The sequence below is a fragment of the Rhyacophila brunnea genome, unplaced genomic scaffold (genome assembly GCF_057557595.1).
Source record: "Rhyacophila brunnea isolate RB1 unplaced genomic scaffold, BYU_Rbru_1.0 scaffold_17, whole genome shotgun sequence".
Taxonomy (NCBI): Eukaryota; Metazoa; Arthropoda; class Insecta; order Trichoptera; family Rhyacophilidae; genus Rhyacophila; species Rhyacophila brunnea.
In genome coordinates, this window is record NW_028232827.1 from 5,829,409 (window position 1) to 5,846,649 (window position 17,241).

General features: G+C 33.6%; 2 protein-coding genes across 2 annotated transcripts in view; one reads left to right on the forward strand and one right to left on the reverse strand.

The window, feature by feature from the left end:
- The first annotated feature begins 190 nt into the window (after positions 1 to 190).
- On the forward strand, positions 191 to 7,749 carry Icmt (isoprenylcysteine carboxylmethyltransferase ste14). The gene is made up of 5 exons (XM_085944900.1): positions 191 to 635; positions 2,065 to 2,323; positions 4,018 to 4,127; positions 4,554 to 4,661; positions 6,763 to 7,749. The coding sequence occupies exons 1-5, from the start codon at positions 441 to 443 to the stop codon at positions 6,940 to 6,942; spliced, it is 852 nt and encodes a 283-aa protein (XP_085801026.1). The 5' UTR covers positions 191 to 440; the 3' UTR covers positions 6,943 to 7,749.
- Positions 7,750 to 12,079: 4,330 nt separating this feature from the next.
- The window catches only part of LOC147073603 (SPRY domain-containing SOCS box protein 3), a 28,112-nt gene continuing 22,950 nt past the window's right edge, over positions 12,080 to 17,241 (reverse strand). Inside the window, exons 6-7 of the mRNA XM_085944890.1 lie at positions 16,843 to 17,020; positions 12,080 to 13,866 (exon numbers count right to left, since the gene is read on the reverse strand). Of these exons, the coding sequence (XP_085801016.1) occupies positions 13,613 to 13,866; positions 16,843 to 17,020 (432 nt within the window). The 3' untranslated portion in view covers positions 12,080 to 13,612. The remainder of the gene's footprint in view (positions 13,867 to 16,842; positions 17,021 to 17,241) is intronic.

Genomic DNA, 17,241 nt, shown 5'->3' on the forward strand with positions numbered 1-17,241 from the left:
GTAAACAATTTACCTATAATAATTGTTTATATTGTATATCAAAAAATAAAAAATAACATTTTAAAAGTCCTTTTAAATTTTTATGCATGCAATGAAACTATAAAAAATTGAAAAAACATATTTTTCCAAAAAGATTGGATCAAATTCAAAATCTGACGTCTAAAAAAATTTAGAAGACTGGCAATAATCCAGTTCCGAAAGTGACATTAGAGAGGTTATGGGCGATGTCATGAATAAAAATAAAGATACAGAGCTGATGTTCTAGACGTGATAATGAATCGCACAAATTAAGAATGCATTTTGAATCGTCACAAAACAATCTTCAAGATTACACTGTTTTTTTACCTTTACGATATGTTTTCTGCTAGCCGTATCATAGTGATAGATAGACATTATTCTTGATATAATTCTGAGATTAAAGTTCACTGCTCAGTACAAAAATGACCGCTAAAATTGGTTTTCAAAGTTTAGGGTTTTTTGTAACTTCAGTATTATTATTCACATGTGTATACTTGACTGAATCTTATCTAGGTATAGTTCCTAAAGTATGGGGCACAATTTTTTGGGGACCGGCCCTCTACTTCTCTGTTATAAATATATTTTTACGGTTTTATATATCTGGATTTTTATATGATGTAAGTAACTTCACAATATCCTTTTTCATGTATTTTATACTATTTCTTTATTATTTCATGCCTACTAATTACCTTCAACAGTTCAAATCTTTCATCTGACAATTTCAAATGCTTATCAATTTATGTTTGATCCAAAGCAAGGATCCAATATGTTGGCCGAATGGCTAACAATCATTTTTCTTTATCGGTCAAATTTTGTGAGAGATTGTAAATATTTAAGGCAAAAACTGCTCCACTGGGATTATCTGAAAATGTGCTCCGAAAGGGAGGGGATGCTTAAGCCAGTCTAACTAGCTTTTGGGCCGTCCAACCTGGTCGCCACAAACGCCAATTTTGTTGCATTTAAAAAAAATTGCAGTGTCTTATTCCGTACGTGACGATCTCTTCACATGATTTTTGTATGTCCGTATTGTTTTAGTTTTGTATTATATAATATTATGTAATAATTAGAATCATTTATTTTTGTTCCCACCATGCTCCTCTCTACCATTGGCTCATTTCATAAAAAAGTCGGTACTGTTCGGTTATACGGAATACAGCAGAAAACGCATTTTGAAAATACCCGATATACTGGATTATTTGTTAGTTTGGGTTAGGTTAGGTTTGGTTAGGTTAACTTAACAAATAATCCAGTTTATCGGCTATTTTAAAAATGTGTTTTCCGCTGTATTCCGTATAACCGAACAGTACCAAAAAGTCTCTGTAAACTCAGTCAAACCACACTTGAGTGCGTGGTAACCTCAGTCTTGGGTATCTGCTCCTGAGACTTTTCCAGGTATAACAAACTGCTGACGATTCACAACCAAACGTAGGGCCTCGTGAGACGCTCAATTAAAACTGAGTGTGGTGCGGGGCGGGTTGGTTTGGAGGGGGTATTCCACTAAAACTGATTCTATCGATAAGTTTGGCATTTCTGTACACTATGTTATAGTTCGACAACATCTTTTTGGCTACGTGGTAAAACTGTGAACTAACATGCTCCTTCCATTTTTAACCGCACTTACATTATAAACTAACAAGCTCCTCCCATTTACCTGACAACAGCGCTCCCTTCACGTAGCCAATAAGATGTTGCAGAAGAATATACAAACAATCCTGCACCATAAGATATGAAATAATTGCATTATATGAATTATAGAGCAGATATATAAGCAATAATTAATGATTATTACTTATATATCCGCTCAGTAACGAATGATGAACGGCTTAAGGTGACATTTTTTATCACTAAATCATTTCTAACATAGAGTAGCATTTTGTTTTGCACCTTGGCGGTTATACCCCTTGCGGCAGCCCTACATAAGGTTACATATGACTATGCATCTGGACCTGAGCTTATCGTAAACAGAGAAAAGTGGTGTGATTTTTTGAAGGCCACTGAGACCCACATTGAATTGCAATGCCGATAATAATATGATATTTGTTTTAGGTGTCCGTTCGCGCAACATTTCTGGGTTGTGCTTTCGCAACTGGATTGTACCTTTCCTGCTCTGATGACGGCTGGCGAGTCCTTGGCATTTATACCGCCGTAATGTCATTCTTCCACTTCAGTGAATTCTTCTCGATAGCCATAACCAATCCCGATTCATTATCTTTGGACTCGTTCATACTAAATCACAGTCGACAGTACGCGATGGCAGCAGTCGGTAGCTGGATCGAGTGGGCCATAGAAATGTACTTCTTTCCTGGTAAATATAATTATGTCATTTTAATCCAATTGCTTGAATCCACTGTCTAACAAAAAAACAATGGATCTTTTCACAGCATAGACACAATATTTTAAATTATAATTCCTTAAACTATTATCATAATTCTGTAGTACGATGGCAAAACATTACATGTCCGTTTCTCTAAATTGTTCAGAAGAGCAATTTTAATATTTGAAAAATATTCAAACAATGAACAAATGACATATTGACACAGCTTATTTCTCCCAACCTATAAGACCTAGACATACCATATTTTGATATCTTGTAGATGTTACTGAGACGAGTCTGAAAGTAAGTATACATAATTCAATTTGCCAAAAAACGGACATATCATGTTTTGCCATCTTATTACAGAATTGTTATATCCAATTCTTGTAGTTCCCAAATCTTTATCGTTCTAACTTCAAATTGTAGCGATGATCAGTGAAAAACACGAGAGAGGCTATCCTGAAAGATAAATCGTCAAATGGTGTCTCAATAATAATATAAATCTTAATTATTCACATTTTAGGCAAAGTCAGCAGAAAATGTGCAATTATCCTAGAATGTTTAGATGAAAAATCACAAATATGACATTCGAGTTCAAAAGTTACACACCTCACAAATTTTTATTGAACTATCAAATCATCCACACTGTTGCCTTAACCTCTTCACCCCGTTGCATTTAATTACTTTTTAATTACCACATTTAAATAACATGCTGATTATATCGAACGGCCAATTAATGAGGGCATAAACGGGTATGCCGTCCGCGTGGAAAGGATTAATATGAACTACTTTTGCATAAGGATTTATTCATTTTTACCACTGGAAATTAATATTCACATAGTGAAGGTTTTTGAGTAGTGCCTCTATCGGCATACCATGGAGATATCTTGGGCTCATCACATTACCAATTAGAAGGTTTGAAGATTAGTCAATGAGACAAGAAATTCATATCTACTATCAAGAGCACACAGGCTGCATACTTAGCCATATTTTCAGCAATGAGAAGTAGGTATGATTTACTTCAACTGATGATACAAAGAAATATATAGAAGGTAGCATAAATGTAGGTAGAAGGAGATTCTCTTGGCTACACAACGTTCGTAAATGGCTTAACCCATTAGCGTGGCGGTACTCGGCTGGCTGCGAATTTCTATGAAATAATAAAACCTTATAAACATTATCTTTTTTGAAAATCTATTAAAAGTATATTGTCATAAAGACTTGTATTTTGGTTTAGTATTTCACCATAATTCCAAGAGATGGCAGTGTGTGTAAATTATATTATATTATTTAAAATAATCTACCAGGGCTAGTATAATGAGTGTAAAGTAGACAATGTATTACACACTCATTTTCTACAGCGTGTGTAAACGCGCTTGTGGTATACATCCGGTTAATGTCAAAAGTGTTGAGGATCTGATACGATTGACTCAGGATAGGGAGGTGTACTGCAAATGTTTGGTGCTACTTTGATAGAAGATAGCACCAAAAGAAGATGAATGTCATTACTAATTAGTATAGATCATTATTGCCAGGTGTTCAAATTTAGAACTAAGCTCATCACAGTATAAAAAGTATTTAATTTGTCAAATGTTAGCATATTGTGGCGCTGTCACTCAGCGGACAACTTGTACTGGTGGATCTATAACGATCTATTTTTTTAATTTGATATTGTTTATTTTTAGGTATGAAAACATATTTTGCCTTCTCCCTAATAGGCTTAATAATATGTTTGGGCGGTGAAGTGATGCGAAAGGGAGCCATGTTTACAGCCAAAACTAATTTTAATCACTGTGTAAGTATTCATGGTAATTTATACTACTGTAAACTGTATTTAAATCAAACACTCGTAATTCGAATTACAGTCCTTCATTTGTGTTAAATTAATTAGTGTGAACACTATTTAAGGTTATCTGCTAATTATGAAATGATCCGTAACATGCCGCTGACTAAATTGCAAGAATGTAATAATTTAGGTGATAGTTTTGATGTTAATTATACATAATTCAAATCCATAATCATATTCCATGCGCGTGTGCATGTGCCAGACTTGGCATTTGGTTCGTAGTGCACAGACATGTGTCCTTTTACCACATCGAAGATTAGATAAGATGTGTTTAAAAACTTTTGTGGAACAAAACTTAAAATAGAAAAAAATGTAGACAGGCCCTTCTGCCATCCAACTACCGAATTATTGTTGAGTTTAATTACATGTTTTCAGGTACAATTTGTAAAAAATGAAGATCATATTTTGGTGACGCATGGCCTCTATGCGTGGTGCAGGCATCCCAGTTATGTTGGATGGTTTTACTGGTCCATCGGCACACAGGTAAATATTTTTTGATGTCGGCTGTCGACTGTGTAATGTAAAATTATGTAAATAATCTAACGTAAGTTAACCTAACCTAACAAATAATTCTGTATATTGGCTATTTTCAAAATCTGTTTGCTGCTGGCTTCCTGTAAAGTGTAAACCGACAAAAACCGTGTTTTATTTAGACATGAATTTTATGTCAGTACTATACAACCCAAATATATATATAAGTTTATAATATACGGCCATATATTTCTGATACAACATTTCACGCTGAAGTGTAATACGGTGAACTGCATACGTACAAGGTTCCGGACACGATATTATTTATATACAATGATATAGTAAAACCTTGATGCAACATGATGACTAATTTGGTAGGGGGTGTCCATTAAAACCATAAATCCATTATAATACAGTAGAATCACGATATAACGGACTAATGCGGATGAGGGCGTTAAAGCCGAAAGTCTGTTATATACAAACACAAACAAAATCCTGTTTATTCGTCTTCCGATGATATATCCAGACACACCCGTTGTGGAATGAAATGATATCGATGTGCTTGCTTTCGGTAGTCCTGCTTTGAAAAAAGAATTAAGTTTTATTTGCACTTCGTCTTTTTTTTATAATCAATTCTCTAAAATTACGAAAATGCGTATAATTTAGTTGAATTTCATTATCTGACGAATAGTCGATAAAGGTTATTAGATCATAGATCTTATCACTGGCAACTTTGTATTTGGGCGTGTCATTTCTTCTTCCTCACTATCTTCACTTCTATCCTCATTTCCCAAGATCATAACTTCATCTTCTATGTCACTTTCAGTCATGATGTCGTCGGTCCCTATTAAAAAAGTCGGATCTGAAATTTTGTCATTTTCGGATTATTACGTAAAAGTTATTTCACAATCACAGTTTTTTTTTTGTTTGTTTGAAAAATTTCGAGATACTCAAGTTAAAAATGACAGATCTACCGAGAGTGTCCGAATAACAATGTCGGTTCTTACCAACCGACATTGTTGGCTGGGCGTGGGTGAGCAAGGAGATGAGGATCTGACAGTTGCTGCTATGTTCACCGGACAGACGGATGTTTTTATAAACGTTTAGAAAAGTTTCTATAACCCGTATTTTTATTCATTATGGCAAGCAATAGGTCACAAATGATATTTGATGAAACATCTTTGATTGCTCGTACTGAAAAATAGCATTTTGCAGATCCGACTTTTTTAATAGGGACCGACGATGTGATACTCAGGGTCACCTTCATTTACTTCTAACCATTGTAAACTTAGCGGTCAGTGTTGCAAACGTCAGTGCTACGTTCAGTCTACGAGCAGGACGGCATTACGACTCAAATTCAAATGCAAGAGGATGATCTGATTATCATAAACATTGTTTACAAGCGGTGACACTTAGATTTAAACATACATAACAGAACAGGAACAGAATGTGTTGTCCGTTATATTGAGATTCTACCGTATACAGTAAAACCTCGTTAAAAAGAACACGGATAATTCAAAATTTTCGCGAATAAAAAGTCCCTTGAACATTATTTTCATATAAACCATACCTTTAATTCGAATTTCGTAATATAAAATGATTTCAAAGTCCTGGCATACAAAAATATTCAATAAATCGTAATAAATATTTCATAAGCCAGTCATTGTAAATTGTGAGACTTTTTTTAAAACATCATATTATATTGCTTATTTTGTGAAGGTAATAAAAATAATCCTGACATTTTATGACCCATTAACACATCAGTGGCACAACTGTTCTCCACTCAAAGGAAAAACAATAACTCACATGTTTCAGGGCTGTAGGTTTTTAATTGTTGATTGTTTATTGGATTTTCACATAGTTTTACTAGAGAACTAATGCCAAACACTTGTGTTGACAAATTGGATGGTGGTAAATATCTACCTACATTACTTGGTAACTACAATTAATGGATTAAAGACGCATTGTATTTACACAGAATTTCATATTTCGTAATTTTTTTCGATTTTCGGTCCCGTGGAATTCGTATAACGAGGTTTTACTGCAGTACGTTCTCCGTATGCATATTATGTACGTTTAAAAATTATAATACCTATTTCATTTAATTTTTCAGATAGTCCTCCTGAATCCTGTGTGTATTATAATCTACACGATGGCATCGTGGATGTTCTTCAGAGAAAGAATTTACGTCGAAGAGTTCACACTCGTGACCTTTTTCGGGGAAACATATCAACGATATCAGAAGGCCGTTTCTACCGGCCTTCCTTTCATACACGGATATTATATTCAATGATGTGACGTCGTTCAAGTTATATAAAACATACAGCTCAGTGGTGAAGTGAACAAAAGAGTGTTGAAACATGACTTAATAATAGAACTTTTCGGGAACGGGACGGTTCGGCACCACCGACTATGCCTGGATAAATGGACGACAGACATCTCTATAATGTATCTACATAGTATTAAAACAAGGTTTATGGTTATTGCCAAGACCCATGTCGATGGTGTGCTTTCACATTCAAATATTGCACTGAACTGTCGATAATTAAATCAAAACTTTGCTCAATTACATTGTGCAATTTACAGAATATTGACTAACTTAGAATATTACAGGTGCCCAGTCGGCAGTGAGAAATCGACCCAAGTCTAAACTTTTAAACGTTGCGATGAGAGAATGATAAACCACACAATCACAAATGACGAAATTTGATAACAACTCAGATGCATAGCTATTAGTTAGTTTCAGTTATGTTAAGCGCATTAATCGGAATGCGACGGATGCGGATTTCAGTCCTGTTTGTCACCAATGATATTTCTAATAGTTATATTTACAATATTGAATGCTACATTCTTAAATCTTGTGTATCATTCATTAAAAACAAAAAACTAAAATTATATTTAATTTTCTAATTCAAAACAGGAATTGTAAACATCCACTATATATATGGAGCTAGTCAAAAAGGAACCATACCGTTCTGTGCATAAAAAATCAACCCCTAAGTTACTAAAAACACTAATTAAAAAAATAAAACCACTTAATTGTACAATTCATTTTTATATTTATTATTTTGTATAATATTAAAATAAATATTTTTAACAGACTATGCCCGCCTTGTTAATTTGTTATTTATACACTTTCCATAACTATTTATACACATAACCATTTATACACCTACATAATTACATAAATAAAAGTAGACAATAGTCACCCACCAGACTGTCAATGTTTTCAGCACCCGTAAAAACGAAACCATCAAGACAGCCCTTATAGTCCAATGCGTAGGGCACTGGACTCTTACACAAACGGATCCAGGTTTTATTCCCAATAAGGTCACAATACATCGTCACTGTTTTGTAAAAAGAGCGAATTAACCAAAATGCTATTTTACAGGAGGATTTTTAACTTTTGACATTTATTTATTAATTACGTGTGGCATGCACAATCTAAGATTTCGATCCTAAGGATAAGTCGCCGAAAAGCATGACTTAACTATAGACAATCCTGAGTATAGAGTTAAGGAATCCTTAACCATAGACTACTTTTGTTATGAACACGCCCCCCTCTGTATTACCATTTACCACTGACAGCTGCTGTCAAAATAAATTCGCATGTCTATAAAACAGTTCATACACTCAAATTCATTTTACAATGTATCTCAATATGGATATTGATAGTGTTAATTCGTTTGGCATGTACTTGCAGGATATTATTTTACTTTTATACGCCAGCCCGCAGAAATACAACATGCCAGGTGATAGAATGACACTTGACGCTAGTGTTACCATGTTAAAAAAATATCTTGCGGTGCCTGTGGAATCACGTATAATGACTTATAACGGAAACATAAATACATATTAAATATTAATATGTATTTATAGTTATTGCATTTATATAATGCAGTTGTCATATTTTTGTCATCGTTTAACAATTATAAGATAATTTACCTAAACTATAGGGAAGAGAATTTTTAAATATGGTATTATTTTCAATAGAAATGATCTTAACTAAGGACAATGTTTCTGCATAGTGTTTTCTGCTAAGGGAATTTTAGTTATGACAAATGTTTCTGCATTCCGCTCTAACAAGTTTATAATAAAGCTTAGAAAGAATACTGTCTTTATAATAGGCTTTATAATATAATATTTTGAAAGGCCTAATATGTCACATTCGCTTTTTATCCGTAACACTAAGTGGTTATTCACCCTTACGATTATTTTTTTCAGTTCTTTCCTGTGGAGATACAAATTCGCCGTTTTTACACAACAAAGCTAGTGAGGTACATATTGCTTTTTCATTAAATCTCAATTTCGCAAAAGTGGTTGATTCACCCTTTTTACAAAACACCGACAACATGTATGTGATTTTCTGAAGCCTGGGTATTTTTGTTATTATTTCACAACCGTAATTCGTACCCCCATGGTCTTTCGAAGTGTTTGTTCAAAAAAAAGATGGAAATATAATAAAAGTATTACCAGTACGTATAATGCTTTTCCTTTACAATATTACAATAATTTTAAATAATACATAGTAAAATGGCAGTCAAATAGTACCATAGAACTAAATAGGAAACATAAGTTTCATGATAGAAGCCTTCTCAGAAATATTCCCCTCAGAAAATTAGTTCAAATGATGTGCCATAGATTTGTCGACAAAAAAACAGATGGCACAAGATGCCTGAGAGTGGTGATGCATAGCAGTAGCGAAGGGGTTGGAGATAGACTGTTAAAATCCTACATAAATAGTGCACACTAAACTTTGTCAGTCATACGTATAAGTTTTCATTGAACTTAATACCCTGTTTACACGTGCATGGATTTACTGCTGACAGTACATATTATCGTAGCCATGACAAGAAAATGTACTCCTGCAGTTGCAAGATTGCATGCATGAATCAAGAAAATTTGAAAGCTTCTGAATTTTCATGTGACTGCGCCTGCGCAGTAAAACGATAGAGGCGAACCTGCCGGCAAAAAATGAACTAAGAATCAATTTTGAGCTCAACCGATTTTCACAACCTGTCAAATAGTACCATAAAATAACAACATCGCGTCTCTCTCACTCTTGAAGAAAGAGATTGGAGAGACGGTCAGGACTTTTATGTGTAAACAGTTATTGTCACAATTGTTTAAAATACGGCCTATTAGAGATAGAGTAGCCTAAACATACGAAAGCGAAAGGACCACTATGACAAATGATTAAGTTAGCCACAGGAAATCTCACAAATTTTTCCAATAATGCAGAACTTACAATCTAATAACGCCTGTACACGTGCATGGATTTACTGGCACCAATAGTGTGTAATTTAAACTATCGCGATAGTAACTGTTTACATGTAAAAGTGCCGACTGTCTCTCCAATCTCATTCTTCAAGCGTAAACAAGACTATGTCACTGTCTAGTCAAACTGTTATGTGGGGTGTAGTTCGAATTTCTTCCAGCAGTTTCGCTACTATCGTTCTACTGCGAATGAGCGTTCACCTTGCAAATACCAATTATTACGTGAAAATTCAGAATCACAATCTTGCAACTTGTACGATAATACGTGTTTACACATGTATTTTCTTGTTATGGCCGCGATAATACGTACTGTCAGAAGTAAATCCATACACGTGTAAATAGGGTATAAAACACCAATGACTTCTCAAAGTCAATTAAGTATGATTGTCCCACCACTTTCTTTTGGTTACCTATAGCCTTCTCTCCAACATGCACTCTTCGTCACTGATGTGCATTATCAATATTTAAGTGGACACAATATGTTAACAATGCTGTAAAGATACAGACGCAAGATTGCAATAAAAATAGTCTTAACTTTTCAACTACATTCAATATAATATAATTTGTATTATGTAATAATTCGAGTGCTTAAAGTCAGACAACGTTATCTTCAAAAAAGTGTTTTTTTTGAGATAACGTTATTTTACATTTACGGCTACATGATAGTCAAACAACGTTATGTAAATTTTTTCTAATTTCTTATTAAATCGTCAGTAAAGTTTAACGCTAACTACATAAGTAACCCTTGTTTTCATATTTTTTAAAAACTATCCCTATAAATTTTAACATCATCATAAGCAAGATAAATGTACAATACACAATAAATTATAAAATATTAACATTAGGTTTTAAATAAACATTTCCCTTGTTGAGTAACAAGAATCTAAAATAACGATTTTTGGCTCTCCTGTAAAGTTGCACTTCTGTAGATAGTGTTGTATGACACTAAGCCCTCGATATGGTAGGTCGTTTACAAAGGCATTTTATCCTTCACATGCTGTGTCCAACTAATAAGTCAAAGTTACATTATGTACATACCTACTGCATTTTAATTTCAATTAAAATTATAAAATATTTTTTTACAGTTCTAAAAATATTTCTCATCATTATTTTTGTGGCATAATGCTGTTAATAAATTTTCTTTAATACTGAAATGAAAAAAGTAAATGAATACTTAAAAGATAAGTCAAATTTGGCGTTTTGTAAAACTTTTTGGACACAACATAACATCATATATATTATTATGTGTAAATATAGATAGAGTACTAATATTATGTCTCATTTTTGTTGAACTTGAGTTCTTCCCCTGAACTCATACTGACAAAAGTATATTTTGATTGCACATAAATAAGATTCAAACATATAACTGCTTTGTATGCCATATATCGTCACCTTACTATTAAAACCTCGTATTTCACAACCAGTGTTTGCAGATTCATCGATTAGAGAGTTGTTTAAAATATTGTTTTTATTACGTTTTTTTCTTCCCATCAACATTCTTCTCAAACAGACTTACGAGGTTTTAATAGTAAGGTGACGATATAATTTTAATGTTTTTGCTTGACTTGTCCTTCAAACCATAAAAATACAGTACGCGCTCGGTAATCAGGCGTTCACCAATCAGGCACGTCCAAAAAAACGTGATTAAATATTTACATATTAATAACTATAGTACGGTTGGCGACACAGATCTTTACTGTTTTTTAAAGTAAATTGTATTTTTTCAAACTCTAGAAAAAAGCATTGGTAAAACCTACTCATTTTTAGATGTCGTCTATGTAAGTTCAATACCGCGTATGAGCCAATATGTTCAAAATACGTATTTTTGACGCTCTCGGTTAAACGGCACAAGATGCATTGATTGGTGCATTCAAATTTTTAAATTGACCAATAGACTACTTGCACATGGTTAAAATCAATACCGCACATGAATTATCCATACTAAAGAAGCAAGCAAGACCGCGTATATCCCTAGATCAAATACAGCGGACAAGCGGAGAGTTGCGGCAATACCGCGTAAGGTCCAACTGATTTAAAAAATAATCCGCACAACTTAATTTGCAGACGCATACGATGGTAAAAATATATTTTCTAGTATAAAACAGGAAGACACAACAAAACTGCATTTAAACTTATTTTTTATCTTTTTTATTGACGAAATTGTTTTTTTTTTAAGTTTTTTATCCCTCCTGAACATTTTGACAAATAGATCTTCTGCGGTATTGAACTTACATAGACAATATTATCTTTTCAGATGAACATTGTACCTACTGGATGGCACAAAATAAATATCGACACAACGTTTATTATAAATAGCCAAATAATCAGTACGAGCAACGAATACTAAAATTTTTAAAAACCAAAATAAATTATTATTGCTACTCTAATTTTATTATTAAAATACCAAAAGGCTTTTTTACAGTCTTGAATTCATAATAAATTTTCTTCTTCATCTTTGACAATATCAGCTGTTCCTCACCTCTAGCATACAACAGCACACGGCACCTCCAAGAATCTCTATCGCACACCAGCCTACTTGCATTTTTCCGGGTCACACCAGCATCCTTTAGCTTCACCGTATACACTCTGTAATTTTATTTAGTGACTTTTCATCGTGTGTACATGGGACCAATTTAATGGACTGTACGATGTGTGTACAACAGTGGTGAAGCATCGAGGTAGACTGTTAAGATCCGATATAAATAGTGCACACTAAACTTCTTCAGTCAAACGTATTTGTTTTCATTGAACTAAGACTACAAATTGAAGATACATAGTGATAGTTAGTTTTTAAAATAAATTAAACCAAACCGTAATAGATAATTCTTTTTTTTTTCTTTCGACCATGTCCGATCCTAATAGGATCATATGGGCCTCCACAGAGTGGAGGTTTGTATTAACAGATTTTGTTTTTACAAGAAATGGATCTCAGCCACTTGCTCAACCTATTGGGTCCATACTCTGACTCATACACAAATCGAAAAACAATATGTGTACTTGCCAGACCCAGGATTCAAAACTGGGACCCACGATTCTATAGGCCGACGCTTAAGCCACGCGGCTATCGTGGGAGTTAATAGTCTCGTCCATCTATAAAATATCTAATACATAATTTCGGATATTTTATAAATAGAAGAATATTTATTTTCTATTGTGGTTTGATCTTATAGAATTTTAAACATCTATCTAACGCCATCTCTAATATGTATTCTTAATTCAACGAAAACAAAAAAGTATGACTGAAAAAGTGTGCACTATTTTTATTGAATCGCCCATAGTTTAGCTATAACTATTAATTTTTTGTTTAGGAAGTGTTTAATTGATTTTCAAAAACTAACCAACACTATCTGCAATTGATAGTCTTAGTTGACTGACATATTTTGACATATTTGACTGACAAAGTTTAATGTGCGCTATTTATGTCGGATCTTAACAGCCTACCTTGATCTTTCATCACTGATGTACAGTGATGCCCAGAGGCAGCCGTGTGGTTACCATATGCTCCGACTAAGGAACGGACATAAACTGAGGAGATGACAAGTAGTTATATCTGCGCCAGGCCCTAACAGCATAGTGTAATGTAAGTTCTCTTCTAATCGAATAATTTATTTTAACTGAAATGAATCAGCTTTCGATCAGTTTTCTATTGAATATAATAATTTAGAATTTTTGAACCACAGTCATAATCAGGCTTTATAAAAACATTGAAGGCATTTTTTGGCACTCGATTGGAGGCTCTTGAGAGTCACTGCCGGCCTGAGATCGCAGATTTGGCAGAGGGGTGCCGAGAACCCCGCGGTCAGGTCATTGAATTGGACTGCGGTGGGTGATTGAACATTGCTGCTGATGCCATTGGTCTTTTGGGATGATTTTGGCCATTCTTCTTCACTGTCATCGTCGTCTTCATTGCTTAAGTCTGCGTACACAAGACTGCTTTCGTCTAAATGACAAAAAATACACACTTAGTGGAATCTCCAATGCCTACATCAAGTACAATAAAAGCCCATTAATAAATTTGCTGTAAATCGAAATATTTGCTAAAATTCATAAAATTTATTTATACCGATTTCCACTAATTTCGATGAATGAACTATAATGGTCACCGTTGTATTGTATTAATCTGGAAGAAATTGTATCAGAAATGGAAACAATGTTAAAAAACTGCAATTTTTACAACAAAGTTTTACTGTTTTTTTTGCTATACATTGTATTTTGAAATTCGATTTTGATTTTCAATTTTCGATCCTGTCGATTTCGAATTAACGGGATTTTTTTCACTGTACCCAAGTTTCACTTCTACCGCGAGTGTTCAACTGTTGTTTTTGTGATTGTTCATTGAAAGCAGTGTTTTTTAGCCTATAGCCTGCTTGGCATATCGATTGATGGACATACAAAATAACAAATTTTTGAGATAATACATGGGATAAAATACATGACAGCCACCCCTCGACTTTCGCATGTAATTGGTTTCTGAAAATATGTATGAAAGTAGAGCAATGTGAAAAAGCATCAAAAATTGTACGTACTATAAAATATTTATTTATCAATGGGTATAATAAAGTTAACGAGACGTATTAGCAATCTTTATAAACCTTTCAAAGAATAGTTGAACACCACCCTTATTCCTTAACTCATTCGCTGCTGAGTCGATAATGATTTTTTAATTGCCCCCTTTAAAATGCACGTTAATTACATCGATCGGCCGCCTGGTCATTACGCGCCGGGTGCGTCTTCCGCGTCCAAAGTATTAACACATTTACTGCTGACCAGATAATTACTAATTAACTACCACATTTAAATATCATGTGAACTCATTTAGTGCTGACACCGCGACTGGCGAGTTTGGAGTACTTGGCTATTGAGAAAGTGAAGGGGAGTGGAGGAGAGAGGAACGACTGCGTGGAGTTATTGCTCTATAATATTTCATACTACGTCAGGGGCATTAAACAAATATTTTAAATAATTTGTTTAATGCCCCTCCAGATGCCTCATGCCAGATCTAGCATTTTTAATAGGCGTTCTAGCTTGCAAAAAACACATGTCATCGCTAATTTTCTACAAACACGTATCTCAATTTTTGTCAGTTTTGTGTTATTTGATGTAATGAATTCAGAATTTGAATACGCACATATTCCACTAACACGTATCTCAAAACATACTTTATAACATAATAGATTTAAGCGATGACAAAAAACTCATATCATTATTTATAAATATTATAAACTCGTATTTTGAGTTATGTGTTTGTAAGTATACAGAATACTGAACTCTGACAGATGATTATACTGAAGTTCTTTCTCGTAAGTCAAGATTAGGTTAGTTAGTTAATATTCACAGTAAAGTTGCAACGCATTCTCGTATTTTCCACAATATAACTGATCGGTCGAAAGTATAGTGCAATAGATTGAAGAAACTCCTGAAAAGTTGTGTTTTTTGAGATACGTGTTTGTAGAAAATTAGCGACGATGTGGCGTTTTTACTAGCATTTTTTGATGCCTCCAACAGCTTTAAGTGTGCTGAAAATACGCTATATCGTTGGTGTTTTGTAAAAAGGGCGAATTAACCAAAATGCTACTTTACAGGAGGAGGGTTTTTAACTTTTGACATTTATTTGTTTTTTACCTGTAGATGATAATAAATATCTAACAAGTTTATAATAAAGCTTAGAAAGAATACTGTCATTATAATAGGTATTATTATATAATATTTTAAAAGGCCTAATATGTCACATTTGCTTTTTATTTCGTAATTTTAATTAATTTAATTTTAGTCGATTATCGTTTTTAAGTACTTTCCTGTGGAGATAAAAATTTGCCGTTTTTACACAACAAAGCTAATGGGGTACATATTGTATTTTCATTAAAATCTCGATTTCGCCAAAATGGTTGATTCGCCCTTTTTACAAAACACCGACGATATATCTAGTTTATTTATTTTCATGCGCATCAAATTTCTGACTATCAGATTCCTATTTAATGCAGGTAGGTCGGTACCTATTTTAGTAGAGAGAGAAATAAAACAACATAATTTAACACTTGAAACAATAGGAGCATTAACTAATTCAAGACCTTATTGTGAAATGGTATCATATAATTTAATGTGACATCACTTTGACGTTTAACGGAATGAACGTCATTGACACAATTTGTTGTCAATTTTGAAATATAATGTTAAAATCTGTGCTTTTTACATGTGTAGACGCTGCTCCGATTTTTGCACTTTTTTCAATATACGAAAGGAAAGGCATTTACTTGCAATTATATTTTCACAAAATCTAGCGTTTTTTCCTGCCGAATAGCTTGTTTTCGTACCCAACACTGTTCGTTTTCAGCTTCACTCTCCATTTATAGAGAAGGTTTTCTTCATTGTTTTCGAATCATCTGTTAAATCCTAATTCAAAAGAAAGGAAAAAATTCGTAAACATTGATGCTCCGGATATAAATAAATATACATGTGGATTGAAAAACATATTGTGTAATTTTTAATCAAACCAATTTGTAGATGTATATGATAATTCGGTAACCGGACAAAACAAAACAGAACAGCCAGGGGAAAAATGAAACATTAATTTTTGTGGAACCTATTTAGGTTAGGTTAGGTCATTATTTCGTTGTACCTAGTCACCCAATAATTTTGAACATATTGTATTGATTAAGATGAGATATCCTAAGCTTGCCGGCAACACCGAGTTAAGTCCTGTTTATTTGAGGCTTTCTAGCGATTAGGAATGCAGAAATATGACAATTTCTATATTAAATTTATATTTTTCCTGAAAGGTCATAGTTATATTTATCGTTGTTCTGTTTTGTCATGGAACCGATAATTCTGCCTTGCACATTCTGAAACGATTGCAATATACAGCATTCATCCGGATAGTATTCGTATGATACCAAAATAAATAATTGTAATGCCATACCTTCAGATGTTTTTACTATAGACGTTGTGTAATTGTCTTCAGGAAATTCCCCCCAAGCCATTGCCCGGTGGACGGCAACCTCCATGGGCTCTCCAAGCCTGACGCTCGAATCAGAGCCGTCTGCAATTTTACTATTGGTTCCCCCATCGTATACGTGCTGAGAAGAATTTCTATTTGGCTATTGAAAAAAAAAAAATAATGTTTTCATAATATATAAGCAGTGGCGGCTCGTGGATATTATATCTGGGGGTGCTGCGGTTGATTAACAATAAAAAAAATGTTTATTTGGATTATATTTTACTATTAACATCAAAATTATTAAAATTAAACATTATATGTATTTTTATTTCATTATAAAATTGATTCTTCTGTCTTTTTTCCTTGAAAAAAGGTCTATCA

Excerpts from the sequence above, each read along its gene's own strand:
- Icmt (XM_085944900.1), top strand. The coding sequence starts at position 441 with ATGACCGCTAAAATTGGTTTTCAAAGTTTAGGGTTTTTTGTAACTTCA. Across the intron at positions 2,324-4,017 it reads AGAAATGTACTTCTTTCCTG|GTATGAAAACATATTTTGCC; the intron begins GTAAATATAATT and ends GTTTATTTTTAG. Across the intron at positions 4,128-4,553 it reads AAACTAATTTTAATCACTGT|GTACAATTTGTAAAAAATGA; the intron begins GTAAGTATTCAT and ends ACATGTTTTCAG.